Below are 17,035 nucleotides of genomic sequence, written 5' to 3' on the forward strand. Positions count from 1 at the left end.
AATGTTTTCAAGAAGGTGAAACATATTACATACTACACATTCAACCACTCAATTAAATTTAATGGTAAATAATTTATAATATTTAAAAGTGAGCTTTCAAGGTTCTGACATGGGATTTTCACTGGATCTGCAACTTAGCAATTAGTACTAAATATTATCACATTTAATTCACAAATAATTGAATTTAATAAAATAAATTAGTGTACTCTTAATTTAAATTTATTTTGACATTTACAACCTATACCTCTGAAACTACTATTGCAAGTACTCACATGCTCTGTAACTTTTTATTAATTTGGATTTAGTATTAATATATGGACTTTACCAGACATGATGATGCATACTTGTAATCCCAGCACATGGGAGGCTGAGGCAGAGGACTGCAAGGAGTTGAAGGTCAGCCAAGGTTATATAGTGAGGTCAAGGCCAGTCTGAATGACAGAGCAAGACTCTGTCTCAAAAAATCAAATATATATATATATATATAGATTTAAATTGGAGATCTGTTTGCCTTGGCAAGACATACAGTATGTGTAATCCAAATACAGTTAACCAAGAATATAGTTCTGAAACTATATTTAAAACATATGAACTTCAATAAATCGTATCATATTGTATTTCTTCTGCTCTTACTGAGGTATCAGCCAAAATCCTATATCTATATCAAAAGGGGAACACTTGCATGGTGGTGGGTGTCTCTGTTTGAGGACATAATTGAGAAGGAAAGTAAAACCATAATGACACTGATTCATAGGAATGAGATATCTACAGTTACAAAGATCTGTTCTTTGTTTTTCAAATCCTAGAATCATATTCTTGAGTAAATTCTAGTTTAGGTCAAATGAAAATTTCTCCTGTAGAATTTCTGTGGATAGTCATTTTATGATATGTACCAAGATATTTGATTAACAATTAAGAATATGTGCACCTATGTTTATAGCAGCACAGTTTGTAATAGCTAAAACTTGGAAACAGCCCATTTGCCTATCAGTTGGAAATTGGATAAAAAAGATGTGGTTTTTCTATAAAAATGGAATACGACTCAGCCACAAAGAATGAGAAATTAGAGTCCTTCATAGGAAAATGGATACATATTGAGGATATACTCCTAAGGGAAATAAATAAGTCACTCATGTGTAAATACCAAATAGTTTCCCTGATGTGAATAAACTGTAATAGTACATAAGATCCTAATGAGATAATTGACAATGTGAAATAGGAAGAAAGGCGCTGAAGGTGTAGGGAAAGTGGGAAGGGTAGGGAAAGGTAATAAGGGAAAGGAAAAAAATAGGAAAAAATGGAAAAAATGGAAATAAAATGATTGTAAATGGGGAAGGGAGAAGGGGGTGAAGGGAGGGAAGGGAAAGGGGGAAAAATGAGAACCAAGACCTGTCATGTAAAGGTACAAGATCCCAATAATGAATGTAACTGTACTGTCTACCTAGAATGTACCAATAAACTCAATGAAGAAAAACTAAAATAGAATAAAATGAAAATATATATTCTGCAACAAAAGAATAAGCAATAACTTATTCTCACAACCACAACCCAGAGAGAAGTGACAGATATCTCAGATTAAGTTCTACTTCACATCTTACTCTACTGCAGTTATTTTCCACAGTACCACTGAACACTTATAAATAGTGGCTTACTTATTCAAAATGTAGCCCAGAGCTCTTGTATCTTAACCAATAAAATTAAGATGGATAGGGCATTAGAATGATCATATAGGTATACAACATTTTTTTCAGTATAACAGATTACAAAGGCAATAAACTTTAGCTATAATTCTAAAATAGTTCTTGTCTTCCCATTATATTATGTGCTAAAGTGATAATGGTGGAAAATTGATAACCTTTTCATAAGTAAAATAAGATACTATCTGGATTCTCAAACTGATTTTAAATAAGAAGTAAAAATCAAAACATTTAAAAGGATATAAAAATTATGCTCTTTTTATAACCCTAGCAAGTTTTGGGGTCACTGAAGAAAATCAATATGACCTTTGTAATTATTTATGTTCAGTGACATACAACTTTGTTCCATATAAACATGGAACAAAGAAAAATCAAATACCACCAAAAACACAAATTGTACAATATTCTCTATGAAAAGGACTAGCTCAAAAGATACCTTAATAGAATCTTATTAAAAAATCTTATAAACTTTAAAAAAAAACGTTTTTTTCCAAAAGTAGGCCCCAAAAGTAGATATTTCAAAGTTATATACTTCTCATATTTTATTTTCTTGCTCTTTTCAATTCTGTTACAAATCTAAACTTACATATATATATATGGTCTGCTTAAATAAGTGTGGTTTTATTTTTTATTTATAAAGGACCGAATATATTTGGCACAGGATGAAAAAGTCATATGACAAAGGAATTTTTTTTCAAAGAAAAATATCTCAGTATTAGATTCTATATTCAATAACTTTTTTAAAAAAATTCAACTGTGGATGTCTGACTTTCTACTTAAAATAAATCAACCTCTTGTGAATTCAGTTTTAATTCTCACTAGACAAAGAGTTATTTCCTTTCATGTCATTTAGTATAGACTACACAGTCTAGAATATTTGGTATCTCTCCCAACACATTGTGTAGGCTCCTTGCTCCCTTGTGCAATAGTGTTTAAATCTCATCATTTCCTTTCATTAAGAGAGAAAAATAACTTTAAAAAATATGAAGAGATAATTGTATAGTCCTTTGATAGAAAGTCAAAACATAAAAACTAAAAATAAAAAACCCACTAAATATACTTATTTCACTTAGACTACTTACAGATTCACATATCAGTAACTCTTTCCTTTGTATAACATCGTTCTTTTCATAAAGCCAGCCTCTGCTTTAAGGGTTCTATAGGAATCACACTTTTTCAATATCAAAGAGATGTTTTGTCTCACACACACATGCACATACACAAAAATATACAAATCAATGTCAGTGAAGGAAAAAAGGAAAAAAGTGGAATTTCACAAAGGAAACAGATGGGTGAGAGAAAAGCATGCTATATCAATATTTTCACATAGAATGCAGTGACAAAATAGTGTAAAATATTAGTGAATTAACAGAAGCTTCTTTAGACATAGCAAGTAATTTCCAGATATTACCAACTTTTTTGTAAAGTACATTTATTTCAATAAAACTACTTTAAAATTTGAGAAATACATCAAAAGTTAAGTAGCTTTATTTTAAAAGAAACATTATGATATATGTATGTATCATCTGGGGCCAACTAATTTATATGGTGCAAATGGTTGCAAAATAGTACTTTCCCTCCCTTCTATAAAATATTATCCCATAATATTTGGCAGAGTAAAGAGCAGAACAGGCAAGGACCACCTCAACAATGCCTAAGTTATAGAGTAGAAGAAGTTTCTTCCAGACATGTTAAAACATAGAGTCCACTTCTGGATCCTGAGAAATTGCCAAAGTAAAAAGAAATATAGGATCAGAGTTAGGAGTCAGGCCACATATGTCCTTGAGAGATCACGGCAGCACACACAGTGATGTGTGATGAGTCACAGAAAGTGGGAAGATGAATGCCATGTTGGTCCATAGCTCTCTTACAGATAGACCACCTTCTGGGAAAATCCCCCAGCATCGGGTGCATGCAAGGGTCGATGAAATTTAGGAGTGAGCTCGTGACTTTAGACATGAGCGGTAGTTAGATGAACATGAAATAAGACTCCTGGCTGCTCCCAAGACCTGGGAGTTTTGCAGGATCCTGAGGTCCTGTGAGAATCCTGACTCAAGAAGTTTCACCTATCAGCAGCAAGTTCAAACCGGAAGGTAGCTCACCAGGATGGAGACGGGGGTGGGCACTGAAGCTTAGGCTCAGACACTGAGCGATGACAGCCTCCTGCCGCACTCCACGGCCTCAGCTGCAATGCAAACCCGTTTCAGAACAAACCCTCCTCCCTAGTGCTCACACAAAGGCCTTTTCCCCTCAGTGCCAGTCTCCCCTTTTCTCACCACATACGCTACACTTAAAAGTGACAGCCACACAGCAGGGTAGAGGAATTTGAGAAAGTTCAGAATGTGTTTGCTTGTCAAAATAGACATGTAAATATTGTAACCTATATCAAAGTCCTGGAAACATGGATTAAAAGCACTAAACAGATGCCCTAACAAAACACTGTAAGTGTACACTGTTCTCCCACAGAATATAGTACTTTCCAGGGTATAACACAGAAAATTCCCCCCATAGATAATCTTATAATCACTGGCAGTAAAAAACATGTCCATGGGTTATTTTCCTGATACTGTCTTCCTTATGACTGTGTCATTGGAACATGCAACCATTAAAATGACACAAAATCATAAAACTACTGTTTATCATGCTGTGGGATTAGTCTTCCCCATTAATTCACAAAGACTCAGACTTTATTCATCACCAATTTTCTCATAACAATTTTAAAGGACTTTAGTAGAGTAGTTAATATAGCAGAGTACAACACAGAAAATTTGTACCATTGACTATCCTGAAAGCATGTAACTAACTCCTGTTAAATGCTATTCTAAATTTAACATGACACAATTTTGTGAAAAATGCTAAATTAATAAACTAGTAAATTCAAATGTGGATTTTGTTACTATAGTTATAGTTACAGTCATCAGTACCAGAGGGTCCCTATTCAGGCTAATTTCAGGCACTTCATCCCAAGTATTATTTATCCTCTTGATAATGTAAGGTTGAAGAGAGTCCTGTTTCTCCATTTGTCAATTCTGTTTTATTATTATTATTATTATTTATTGTTATTATTATTATTTTTATTAGTTTGGTGCCGGGGATAGAACTCAGGTCCTTGTGCTTACAAGGCAGGCAGCGGAACCACTGAGCTAAATCCCCCGCCCCTCAATTCTGTTTTAAATGAGCTTTTGCACAAGGTGCTAACTAGAGAACCTAAGTAGGAAGAAGAGATTTCATGGTTGAAGGAAATGTTACTCGCTTAATTTGCTAATAAATGCTTAATAACTGTACTATGTAGAAATAATCTTCAATAAGTAGCTCGGTTAATAAATTATTTATCTTATTAATATACTAGATTATACTAACAGAAAATATATCATAATTTTTCAAAATCTTATACACAAGTATATATTTTCTTAGTACATGTTTGTAGTACATAATGATTACATTTATTAAGGGGAGTTTGTACATCGACATAACATATCTTAATTTTTTTATTCTGTTCACCTCCCCTTCTTCCCTTCACCCACCTTTTCTTCTCTTCCTCATGTGCAAAAGCTGTATTTCCACTTTTTCCTTCCACATTTTAAAAATCTTTTCTATTCCTTCCCTTCCTCTCCCTCCATCTCTTGTTCCTTTTCCCATTTGACAAAGAGGTCCCTACTTCCCAATATCTAGCTTTGGTTTTGCTCCTTATTTATAGTTAGAGTTCCTCATATAAGAGAAGGTAATATTTAAACTTGTACGTCTTATTTATTTCACTTAACATTATGGTCTCAAGATGCATATTTATATAATGATATTATAAAACATATATGAACGACTTCAGGACCTTCAGAGGAATAGAAGAGGGATGTCTGAAGTAGAACTGTATGGATATGAATGTTTGAAAAGAGGTACCCAGGGGTGAAATTTGTAGGCTACATAGTACTTAGTGTGTAAATTTCTGTACATATCTGAATGTTTAAAATATTTTATAAATTAATATATAATTATTTTAACTTTAAAAATATGTTAATTACTTTCGTGAGCAGCCTGATTTAAAGTTCCCGGCCACTCATTTAAGTCGAAATGAAAATATATGTTAATCAGTTCTGTTTTTTTGTTTGAATGTGTTAATGTCATAGTGAAAAAACAAAAATTGTGGAAAGTATAATGACATGCAGTAAATTCAAGTTCCTCTGAAAAACTTACTGGTGTGATTATAGCCAGCACGCTAATGAAAGATGATTGACTGACGATAGGTTACATATTTTTAAATTAATATAACCCACTATAAGAATTAAATTGTCCAAGTATGGAGGAAGGTAAAATATAGAAACATAGAAACAATATTCCAGCCAAAAAATTACTCAAAATTAATCCATTATTCCACTTTGATTTAATAAAAAGCACAGGAGACAACTGAAAAATTGGTAATATTAACTAGTATACTAAAATCCTTTAGAATTGTTATGAGAAAACCAATGATAAATATAGTTTGAGGTTTTAGGAATTAATTGTGAAGATCAGTTCTACAAAATGATAAATAGTAATTTTATGATCCCATGACAAGTTGTAACAGCTGCATGTTCCAAACACACAGTAATATGGAAGACAATATCCAGAAAACAAGTTAAGTATATATTATTACCGCCAGTGATTATAGATTGTTCAATAGAAATGGAATTTAAGAGAATGTGTTTTATTTTCCCCATAAAAATTAAGAGTAATGTATAATCTAGCAAATTCATTCTAAAATTTTTGACTATAAAGATTAAAAATCTTATGTTTAGTTTGGACAAAGTTTGTCTTCTCTAATCCATTAATGCTTTCTATTCTCTAAGAATATCAAGATGGTGCATTTCCCTACCAAGCAGGCTTAACTGATGTTTAGCAAACAGTGATAGAAATGAATTACACTTAGGAACTACTCTTCATTTTCACCTCATTCTTGACATTTTCAAAATACTGTAGAATCAAATGCATTAAACAAAATTAATATATCTTCCATATGTGTAATAGTAAGAATCATTCCGCCACCTGCCTTGCAAGCACAAGGATAGGAGTTCAATCCTCGGTACCAAAAAAAAAAAAAAAAAAGAATTATTGTAAGTAAATAAGTGAAAATATGAATATTCAGAACTAAATGGTAAGCTAAGTGATCACTATCACACTGTCATTTACTAAAAGAGAATTCGCCCTTTACTTTTTTTTAAATTTGTCCTCACTATATTTAAAATGAAAAAAAAAGTCATTGGATCAAAGAAGAATCTCACAAATTGAAGCAAAAAATATGAAATCTAGGACAACATGAAAATTGTGTTTTCTTGTCACTAGATATTAAAGTTTCATATCAGATATACACATCAATGTAATGGTATTGCCCTAATTTTTGTATCTGTCGTTTATAAATAGTCTTGGGTTATACTATGAAATCCTTATTTTTTTCATTTTATTCCTCTATTCTTTCTCTGAGATAGGTAACTAAATTTCATTAAAATTCGATGAACACAGACACAAAATTTTTTCATTGAAGACCACTGTTTCATCAGAATTGTGTTCAGATTTACTTCCCTGTGGCTATATAAGATGATGACACAAATGCAAAGAGATCAGACGCATTGTCACAAAACACTCACCACAGTTGGCTTCATCTGATGCATCTGCACAGTCTGGATCTTCATCACAAACCCATAGCTTGGAAATGCAATGTTTGGTAGTTTTGCATTGGAAATAGTCTGGTGAACAGCTGTTTTCAGCTTAAAAGAAAAACAACTATGAATATGTAGCTTTGAAGGACAGAAGACATTTTATTTATCAAAAGCAATTAGAAAGTGTCTGACAGTTTATTCAAAATGTTTTATTTTTTACTTAACTGGGCTCTGATGATAAGGAACTTAAACTTTTTTTTTTTTTTTTTTTTTGTGCTGGGTATTGAACTCAGGACCTTGCACTTGCAAGGCAGGTGGTGGAACCAATGAGCTAAATCCCCTGCCCTTAAACTTTTATATTACTTATAGTATGTTTCTAATAATCTTTTCAGTAGAAATAAAAAAGGAAAACACAGCTCCACAGTGATACATAAATAAAAATTATAGTTCAAAATCCTCTTAATTAGATATTTGAAAACTAATTTAAAAACAAAGAATACAAGGTCTTGCAAAATAATGTTCCAGTTATGTTTAGGAATTTACACATATGCATTTTTATAAACAGAAAAAGACCCAAATTGGAAGACATTAAGTGAACGAGGAAATAAAAACACAAAATTTAATCAAAATGTCTAGGAGATGTGTTGAGTTTTTGAGGGAAGTGGAGAGCATCTGACTCAGACTGTAAACTGCATCACAAATCCTAGCCAGCTTAATGGATCAGCTTCCAGAATGGTTTGCCATAAAGAACCGGTGCTGACTTTATTCTGAATGCACAGTCTTAATCAAATTGCTGGATGACTGCACATTATTTACTGATAAAAGTTTTAAAGGAATAAAATAAAACTTCAGCAAGTCAAAGATGTTGACAGTAGTTTTGTTGAAAATGTGAAACTTGACAGGTGCTTAATCCTTTAGTTCGTATGCATACGTGTGTGTGTGCCAGAGGTGCAGGTCAGGTACACACAGGTACATGTGTGCTTCTCTCTGTGCATTGTGTATGTGGTGTATACTGTTTTAACTTCCACTTAATGCATTTTGATTTTTGGAAGAAGAGTAAAATACAGAGTAAGCAGTGAAAAAATAAAGCATTTTTGTATAATTATTTCACGTGGCTTGTTACGATTTCTTAAATGGAATATTATTTATAATATTAACAAGTAACTTTGTTCAGGTATTTGCCTAAATTTTTAATTTCTTATCACACTTACAGTATGTATTTCATATGGGAAATACTTCTATTTATAATGGAGTTCATTTCAAGTAACTACTTAATGATAGAAGTAAATTACAAGTTTCTATTTAATACGGTCCAAAAATCAGTTTATGGAAAAATCCATAATTAACCACAATGTGGTTTTGGATATTTCTCTTAAAGAGGATATTGATGAATGGCTGTTGCTTCTTTTTGTCATGACCCTTAGGCAGATTTTAAACATCACTCATGTTTCACTTGTCTTTCTGTTTTTATATAGACCTTCTTAGATGTTCCATACAAATTGGCACCTATTAATAGTTGTTTGACCAGTATCACTGGTTTTCTACCTTGTAAGAATTTATGTCGAATATCTTTCAAACCAATTTCTGTTGAGAGTCAAAGGTAAGCCAAGACAGGACAATTTGAGGAGACTTACGACAGTCTCTTTCATCTTCCTCATCACCACAGTCATCTTGCCCATTGCATCGGAGGTTTACTGGAATGCATTTCTGATTCTTCGTACACTTGAACTGACCCGACAAGCAAACATGTGTGTCTAAAATAAAGTGAACAAAAAATCTGAACTGAGGTCTATGTCTCATTTAAATCAGTGCATCCATAATCAGTTAAAAGCAGATGTACGCTGCTTAGGAATGTAATCACCTACCACAGTTGAGCTCATCTGAATTGTCCCCACAGTCATTTTCTCCATCACAGATGAATGCAGGCAAAGCACAGAGTCCGGTTCCACACTGAAAGCGGCCTGGCTGACATTTAAACTCAGCTAGGGGAAAAATGCATAGGCATTATGTATAGAGCAGCACTTGTTACCTTGTGACATTTTAAACAGTTTTTCTGGCATTCAAATATTTGCTATATTTTCATATTAAATGTATCCCAGAGAACAATATTAATGTCTCACATGTAGAGATCTATTATGTTCTGGTATACAGGTAATCTATGAGCAACTTAGCCGAGCGTCCAGATTAGATTTCATACACTAAGAGGGCTAGGACTGACAATATAAACAGGCATACAAACTTTATTGCAAGAAGTATAGAAATGTTTTCTCATTTTACTGAAGGAATTAAAACATTGAATTACAGAATAAAATTTTTCATTCTAATATTTTAAAATATTTTCTTCTTGTCATTTTGTTGCCTATACATCTATGATGTATGTATCAATCTTCAATAAATGTCTCTAGTAATGTTTCTAGTATCTATCACATGTAAATGAGGTTTATCAATATTAGTTTCTGTAATACTCACATAAAAGGACAATACTTCACAAATAATGCATAGAGGCTATAATAAATATTTCACAAATGCTAATGTATTTTTGCTACATTATTTGATTTCATGTGATTAATAATAAAGTGAATCTACTCTGTACCAAGCACTGAGCTGCATGCTATCATAATCAGTTTTTAAGTTAATTTTTATAATCTTCTCCCTTTGGTTATCACAATGACCCTTTTATGAATGAGGAAATTCAGTTTCCTGGATATTACTTATCCACCACAGGATATATAACTTTCAAGTACCAGACTTGGAATTCACATCTAAATCTGATTCTAAAGTCTCACAAATTTAGTATGTGTAATGGAATACTTATCTTTTGACTAATGATCCTACTGTACATTACTAATTTCTGACTATGAGATTAATAACATGCTTTTCATTAGTTCAAATTGATGAATCAAACACTAATAAATGATATTTCAAGCTTTCTTTGGCAAATAAATTATGCTTTTATTACAATATTAACTAAACATATAAATATTTTAAATGTATATTATTATGTGCTTTAATTCTGTAAACATGACAGAGTTCTAAAATGGTTAGTTATTTAGTTCCAATTTATAAAAATTATTAATCACTTTAAATGTTTAAACTATACATACTTTATTTTAAATATAATGAATATACATATTTCTTCTAATTTTATTGCTCTTGCTAGATAAATAGCCTTGACATAAAAATGACTAGATGTGTTAAATAAACGCCTGATAGTAATCTCAGCCCTCTAGGAGGTTGAGGCAGGAAGACCACAAGTTCAAGCCTGGAGCAACTTAGCAATTTTAAAGTTGGTTAAAATGGTCATTTTCCTCTTAAAGAATGAAAATGAAAGGTCTAGTTTGTCAGCATAAATCAGCATGTTGCTGCCAGGCATTTCTTACCAATGGACAAAGAAAATTACAGTAATTATTACAGTATTTGTACTGTATTTTTGCATGCATGCTAATCAGGTGCTTGAAGACATGAGTAATCTGGTGAATGTACTACCTCAATTTGTTGACAGTTATCTTTCTATAGGATTTTTATCTTTGTCTATTTCCATATTCTTTCAGTGATGATCTATAGTTACATATCAGTTTTCTCATGAGGAATTAGAATATAATGTTTTTATCTGTATGTTTTGCTAGCTGAATAATTTTTCTATTATTATTCTAACAAGGAATTGTATGAAGTAATTGAAAAATACAATAGATATGTCTCTATAATGATCCCTGCTGTTCTAGGTTATCATAGCAAATTTAAGTACAAATTATAACACCATATATTTTTTCTTAAATACTCCACAGACTCATGTATGTTATTTTCCACCTCTTCATGCCTCTCAGAGTCAAGTGCCATACCAACAGACACTCAGCCATCAAATACCAGTAAAAGGTTTTTTTGTTTGTTTGTTTTTGCTGAAGACCACAGAGATTATGTCACCAATACGATTAGAAGTTTATTTACTAAAGGCCTCAGTGACAATGCCATCAATAAAATAATGAAAAACTACTAGAAGAAAAGATAAGGAAACATCTCCATGATACTGCACTGAGCAGAAATTTGTTGAATGTGACACCAAAAACATAGGCAAAAATAGACTAAAGGGACAATATCAAATTAAAATGACTCTGAGCGACAAAGGAAGCAATCGAGTGAAGATACAAGCTATGAAATAGGAAAATATATTTACAAATCATATATCTTGGTAGGGGGCTAATTCCACAATACATGAGATACTCAACTAAACTGTAAGAAAACAAATTTAAAAATTAGCTAAGAACTTATATAGAAAATTCTAAACCTAAAATACAGAAATAGTCAAAATATATATGAAGAAATGCACAATATCACTAATCATGCATCTATCTGTCTATCTAGCTATAGGAATATAGTTATATAGGTGTATGTGTGTGTAAATTCCACAATACATGAGATACTCAACTAAACTGTAAGAAAACAAATTTAAAAATTAGCTAAGAACTTATATAGAAAATTCTAAACCTAAAATACAGAAATAGTCAAAATATATATGAAGAAATGCACAATATCACTAATCATGCATCTATCTGTCTATCTAGCTATAGGAATATAGTTATATAGGTGTATGTGTGTGTATATATTCAGTCATTGTGTGGCACTGTAAAAGCCTAATTATTTTTCTTTCAATTTAGGTATATATTGGGCCAAAACTATGCCACTTATTAAATTACTGAACACTACATGAAGCAGCGTAAGTATTTTACATGCAATGAAAGTTGAGAAAGAAAAAGAAACACAAATTCCAAATGGAGTCATTCTAACATTTTAAAAGTGAAGCATAATCAAGACATTGTAACAGTTTCTGCTTTGTTTTCAAGGGTTGTCACACGAACTCTTGATATTTTAATTTTGGAAAAGTACTGCATCAACAAGTACTTTAAACAGATTTTCAGTTATCTAGATCTGGAATGTAAGGAACTTTAAATTCTAAATTGCAACATTCGCCCATGTACTTACGACAGTCATCTGGTTCATCAGATCCATCACCACAGTCATCCACGGTGTCACATTTCCACCAGAAGGGAATGCATTTGTCAGTTTTGCAACGAAACTTTTGGAAAAGGGGGAAACAACAAGGTGCATTTAAAAATTCACTAAAGCAGCACAGCTATCCTACCCTTTTGTTGTAAATATGAATGACACTGGATTTAAAGCCTTCTATAATAGATAATAAATGTATAAAATGTAACGACGTGATCTGCCAGGAAAGTAGATTATTCAGGAAAAGGTGCTGAGATCCTGTGCATGCAGACATCATGACATACTGCCTCAGGGCGACTTGTGTTCCAAGAGCGAAGTTGAGCAGTTGCTATGGAAAACTTAGGATCCAAAGAAACCTAAACTATTTACTCTCTAGCTTATTATATGAAAAAAGTTTGCTAAATACAAAATATGGCTGCAATTATCAAGAATATCAGGAAGATATATCAAGTGGTATTAATCCAGTTCATTCAACTTAATTTACTGGATTGCATTGCCTTCAGAGTCTTGGGTGAGTGAGCGTCTCTCAGCCTGTGTTCTTTAGCCACCGGAGGAGGAGCTGCAGATCACAGCAACGACCTGGTTTAGTTCTAAAATGCTGTAACTACATGACAGTTCCTTCACACTGAAAATATCACCTTTACCCCCAATGAATATCTGACTATATGAACTTTAGCAATGTATAGCATGCAGGAAAAGTGTCTAACAGAAAAATATAGCCTTAGTTCAGGTATATCTAAAGAAAATGGATTAGAAATCTAAACTTATTTTCATCTAAAGCACTATTATTTTCTTCCAGTAAGAGAGAATTTCATGTTAACCTTTGCTCAGTGTATGGTACCTTGCAGTTGATTCAGGGTAGAGTTACATTAAATATGAGTGAATTTTTCTTCCAGTGCAATATCAGAGGGAATAGAGCAGTAGGGATCTAAGGGGAGACCCAATTGTTGAAGTGACATTCTTTTATTTGCTTAGCCTATGACTATGTCCACTGTGGTTTTTCATAAATTATCAGAGAGGAGCAATATCTTTTTTTATAGTGACAGTCTGGGCGTATGAGGCTGACTCTGAAAGCATGTGCCCTGAACATGAAACATTCCTCCTCATTACAGTGTATGGAAGCACATTAGTATCCTGAGTTTCTTCAAAGTATTCCCAATTGTGTTCAGAAACACATCTGATATATATTTATAGATAGATAGATAGATATTTCACTAAATCGTCTGATTTAAATAAATAACTGTTAGAATTACATATGACATAATAATTTTCTTTCCCTTTAATTTTTAACATTGAGGAGTTAAGAGAAGCTAGGGTAGAATGTATTTATGTTAACTTTTCATGCTAATCAACATTTTATTCTCAAAAGATTTCTTTTATTTCATGTCTGAGATTCATTTCTTCACACTTAATTTCAATTGCTTAAAAGAGATCAGTGGCCAGGAATGCTGGCGCACACCTGTAATCCCAGCGCTTGGGAGGCTGAGGCAGGAGGATCACTGTGAGTTCGAGACCAGCCTGGGCCACATAGTGAGTTCCAGGTCAGTCTCAACTACATAGTGAGACCCTGTCTCAAAAAAACAAAAAAATAAAAATAAAAATAAAAAAAAAGAGATCAGTGATAAATAGAAATTTAAAACATTTCACATAGTAAATGTTGTATAAAACAAATATATTCATAAAATCAATTGCCAACTGTAATTTTTGCCCACAAAAAGATGCATTGAAAAACTAAACACATATCTCCAGATATAAATAAAGAATAAAATGCAAATGCTAGCATGTCATGCTTAGTTGAAATATAGTCTCCACTTGAAACATAAGTAAAGCTACTTTTAAAAATTGATCCATTTTGCAATTAAAATAATTTAAATTAATCATATTTAATGATTCATTATATAAGAATTAGAATCAATTTTGATCTTTTACAGATTTGCATATTTTTTCATTCTTCATAACATTCTTATTATTATGATGTGCCAATTTTATTTTTTCTAAAAATCCATAGTATTTTGGTATTTCTATATTATTTTATTGGTAGTAATCATTAGATAATAACAAATTAAAGTTCCTCTGTAATTTTTATCAGAGAGCTTAAGGTATGATGGTGAATTAAGACTGTTTATTAAATGTCTGCCTCACTGGAAACTGTTTCTATGAATTGATTTTTCTCCAAGAAATTTACAATAGATTTTTGTGTTCTTTCCTGAGATCAGAAAAATATCATTGGTAAAACAGTTGTATAAACCTAAAGATTCACAGGAATATCCATTAATGAATTAGGTTAACTTTTCCCAGTCTTTTTTACTGATGATAAGACAAATGAAATAATAACATATTTTTCAAGTAGTATAGCTGAAAACAAAAATCACCTAGTACATATTTTGTCCATTTGTTCTGTTTTGCTTTTTGAAAAAATGATGAAGTTGATCAAATATTTAAACATACTAGGAATTGTAGTCTTGCCATGGATATCAAGTTGGGAAATAAATTAAATATATAAAAAATAGTTTCAGATTGACTAAGCTTTTTCATTAATTAATTGGCTGATCAGATTTTTGGCACTGAATAAGCATAATTATAGATTTTCTTATATAATATTTCGTTCCTTTTGTGCTTGCCTCAAGGCGGATGTCTCACTACCTGCGCCTTGTGCTTGGGATGTCCATCCTTAGGTTAATACCAGTTTTGGCTGGCTTTTGAGGATTGCCACATACTGTGGCTAGGGAAGGCATTATCTCTACTAGATCAACAATGGCCTTAGCTTTTGGTCCCAACAACCTGGCTCGATCAGCACTCTGCAGCAAGGAATTAAGGGATTTTTTAGAATAACCAGCAGGATAAGTATAAAATTTTATTAAACAATACCAATAGGAATCATATTTAAGGTTAAAATGATACAATTTGCCCTTAAATTTTACTACTGATTAAGGAATAATTAGCTTGCCAATATTATCTTCTATAATGATTTAAATTTCCAGCTCTTTGACAAAAATCCACTTCTCAAAATTAACACTCAGAAAATTATAATGAGAACACTCTGTAAAGAAAGCAAAGCCTATGACCTGTGCGTTCAACTAGACGTGAGGACCTCCTGATGGTAACACACACTAATCGCACATATGCTCTTTTAATTATATTCCAGGTGCTCTAGAGGACAAGGTTAATTACAACAGCCATTATGTGCCAGGACTTTTCCCATCTATTTTCATAAGAACTACCTGGAAATATTACTGCTCTTGTTTGAAAGTCCCCTCCAAATCTCATGTGGAAAATCAATTTTCACTTCATGATATTCCAAGGTGGAGTTTTAGGACATTAGCATAAAAGGAGCCCACCCTCATGAAAGCATTAATGTGTTGTTAGTCTCTCTTGGGAGTAGGCTGTCACAGAGGGAGCAGCCTTGTTATATAAGGAAGCCCTGTTATATGTATTCTTTTGTGGCCCTTTCCCATCCCCTCTTTATTCTTTCACCTGATGCAGCATTTTCATATTGAATATCAGTGTCCAAAAGTACTAGAAATAAATACAGGGTTTCTTTTACTCATTATCCTGTCTGTGCTTTTCACTGACACAGTGGTGGAAAACATCTACAGAAATCAGCATCCCATTGAAAAGATGACAAAACAAGAAATGGGAAAGTTAGGTTACAAACCCAAGTAACCCAAACAGTTTAAAGAGGGCTCATGATCACAGATAAAGCGTCAGAGTCCTCACCATCACAAGTACTGAAATCCTGAAAGGTCTGATGTCTTTCTCTTATACTGTCTTTATAAGTACGATATTCATCTTCTAGCCAAAGAGGCACATTGAGTTATAAATAAGTTTCTCTATTTTAAACATAAAGCCACTCAAAGAAAAATTTAATTTCTTGCCCTAAAGTCACTGCTAATCACTGGAAAATTAGCAAGCACAAAGCATAAAGTTCTAAGAATAAATTTAGTAATTTTAAAAAATAAATCAAGGATTATTTAAATATTTCTCTTGGACTGGGGATTTAGCTCAGAGGTGCCGCTGCCTCTCAAGAACAAGGCCCTGAGTTCAAACCCTGATACCAAAAAAAAGGAACTGAACAAAATATTTCTCTCAAGTAAAATAAAATAATACCTCAAGATCAATAAAGTCCAATTGTAAAAGACCATATGACTAGTCTCCACAGTTGGAAAGCATTACAGGGCAGTCCATGCAACTACCATTAAGTAGAAAATTCTTCTAGAATATTACTAGTAAAAATATGTAAATTTGGAAAAAAATAATTTCACAAGTTAATTATTTTGCCTTTCAATTTTTAAAAATCTAGAGAATTACTCAATATACAATTAATCTTTCCCCTCTGTTTGTGAGGAATGAGAGAGGATGTGAAAGATTATGCAGAGCAAATTATCTAGGAAAATATTTTTGTTTAAAATCCCCAAGCCTTAATTGTCCCATCCCCTTGAACTATGTAAACACTCCTCTGAAACCTGCCTCTATGACCACTTAAGATGTGGGCTGTTAGTCCAAGTAGACTTAGGTTATGGTTTTACTTTTTTCTTTTGTGTCTCTCTACCTTAGTGCCTAAACTACTCTTTTTTTTAAGGCTATGCATAAATATGTGTGGGAATAGAAACAAAGGCAAACAGAGCCAGGGATTTAGCTCAGTGGTTCTGCCACATGTCTCACAGGCACAAGGTTCTGAGTTCTATCCCCGATACAAAAAAAAAAAAAAAG

General features: G+C 32.5%; 1 protein-coding gene across 2 annotated transcripts in view; it reads right to left on the minus strand.

Moving 5' to 3' along the window:
• Lrp1b (LDL receptor related protein 1B) overlaps window positions 1-17,035 on the minus strand; it is a 1,779,190-nt gene that overhangs the window by 211,845 nt on the left and 1,550,310 nt on the right. For both annotated transcript variants that reach the window (XM_033757153.1, XM_033757154.1), the window contains exons 63-66: window positions 12,302-12,395; window positions 9,190-9,306; window positions 8,959-9,078; window positions 7,313-7,432 (exon numbers count right to left, since the gene is read on the minus strand). In XM_033757153.1, the coding sequence (XP_033613044.1) occupies window positions 7,313-7,432; window positions 8,959-9,078; window positions 9,190-9,306; window positions 12,302-12,395 (451 nt within the window). The remainder of the gene's footprint in view (window positions 1-7,312; window positions 7,433-8,958; window positions 9,079-9,189; window positions 9,307-12,301; window positions 12,396-17,035) is intronic.

The sequence above is a fragment of the Fukomys damarensis genome, unplaced genomic scaffold (genome assembly GCF_012274545.1).
Source record: "Fukomys damarensis isolate Sample0158 unplaced genomic scaffold, DMR_v1.0_HiC HiC_scaffold_29, whole genome shotgun sequence".
NCBI classification, from domain to species: domain Eukaryota; kingdom Metazoa; phylum Chordata; class Mammalia; order Rodentia; family Bathyergidae; genus Fukomys; species Fukomys damarensis.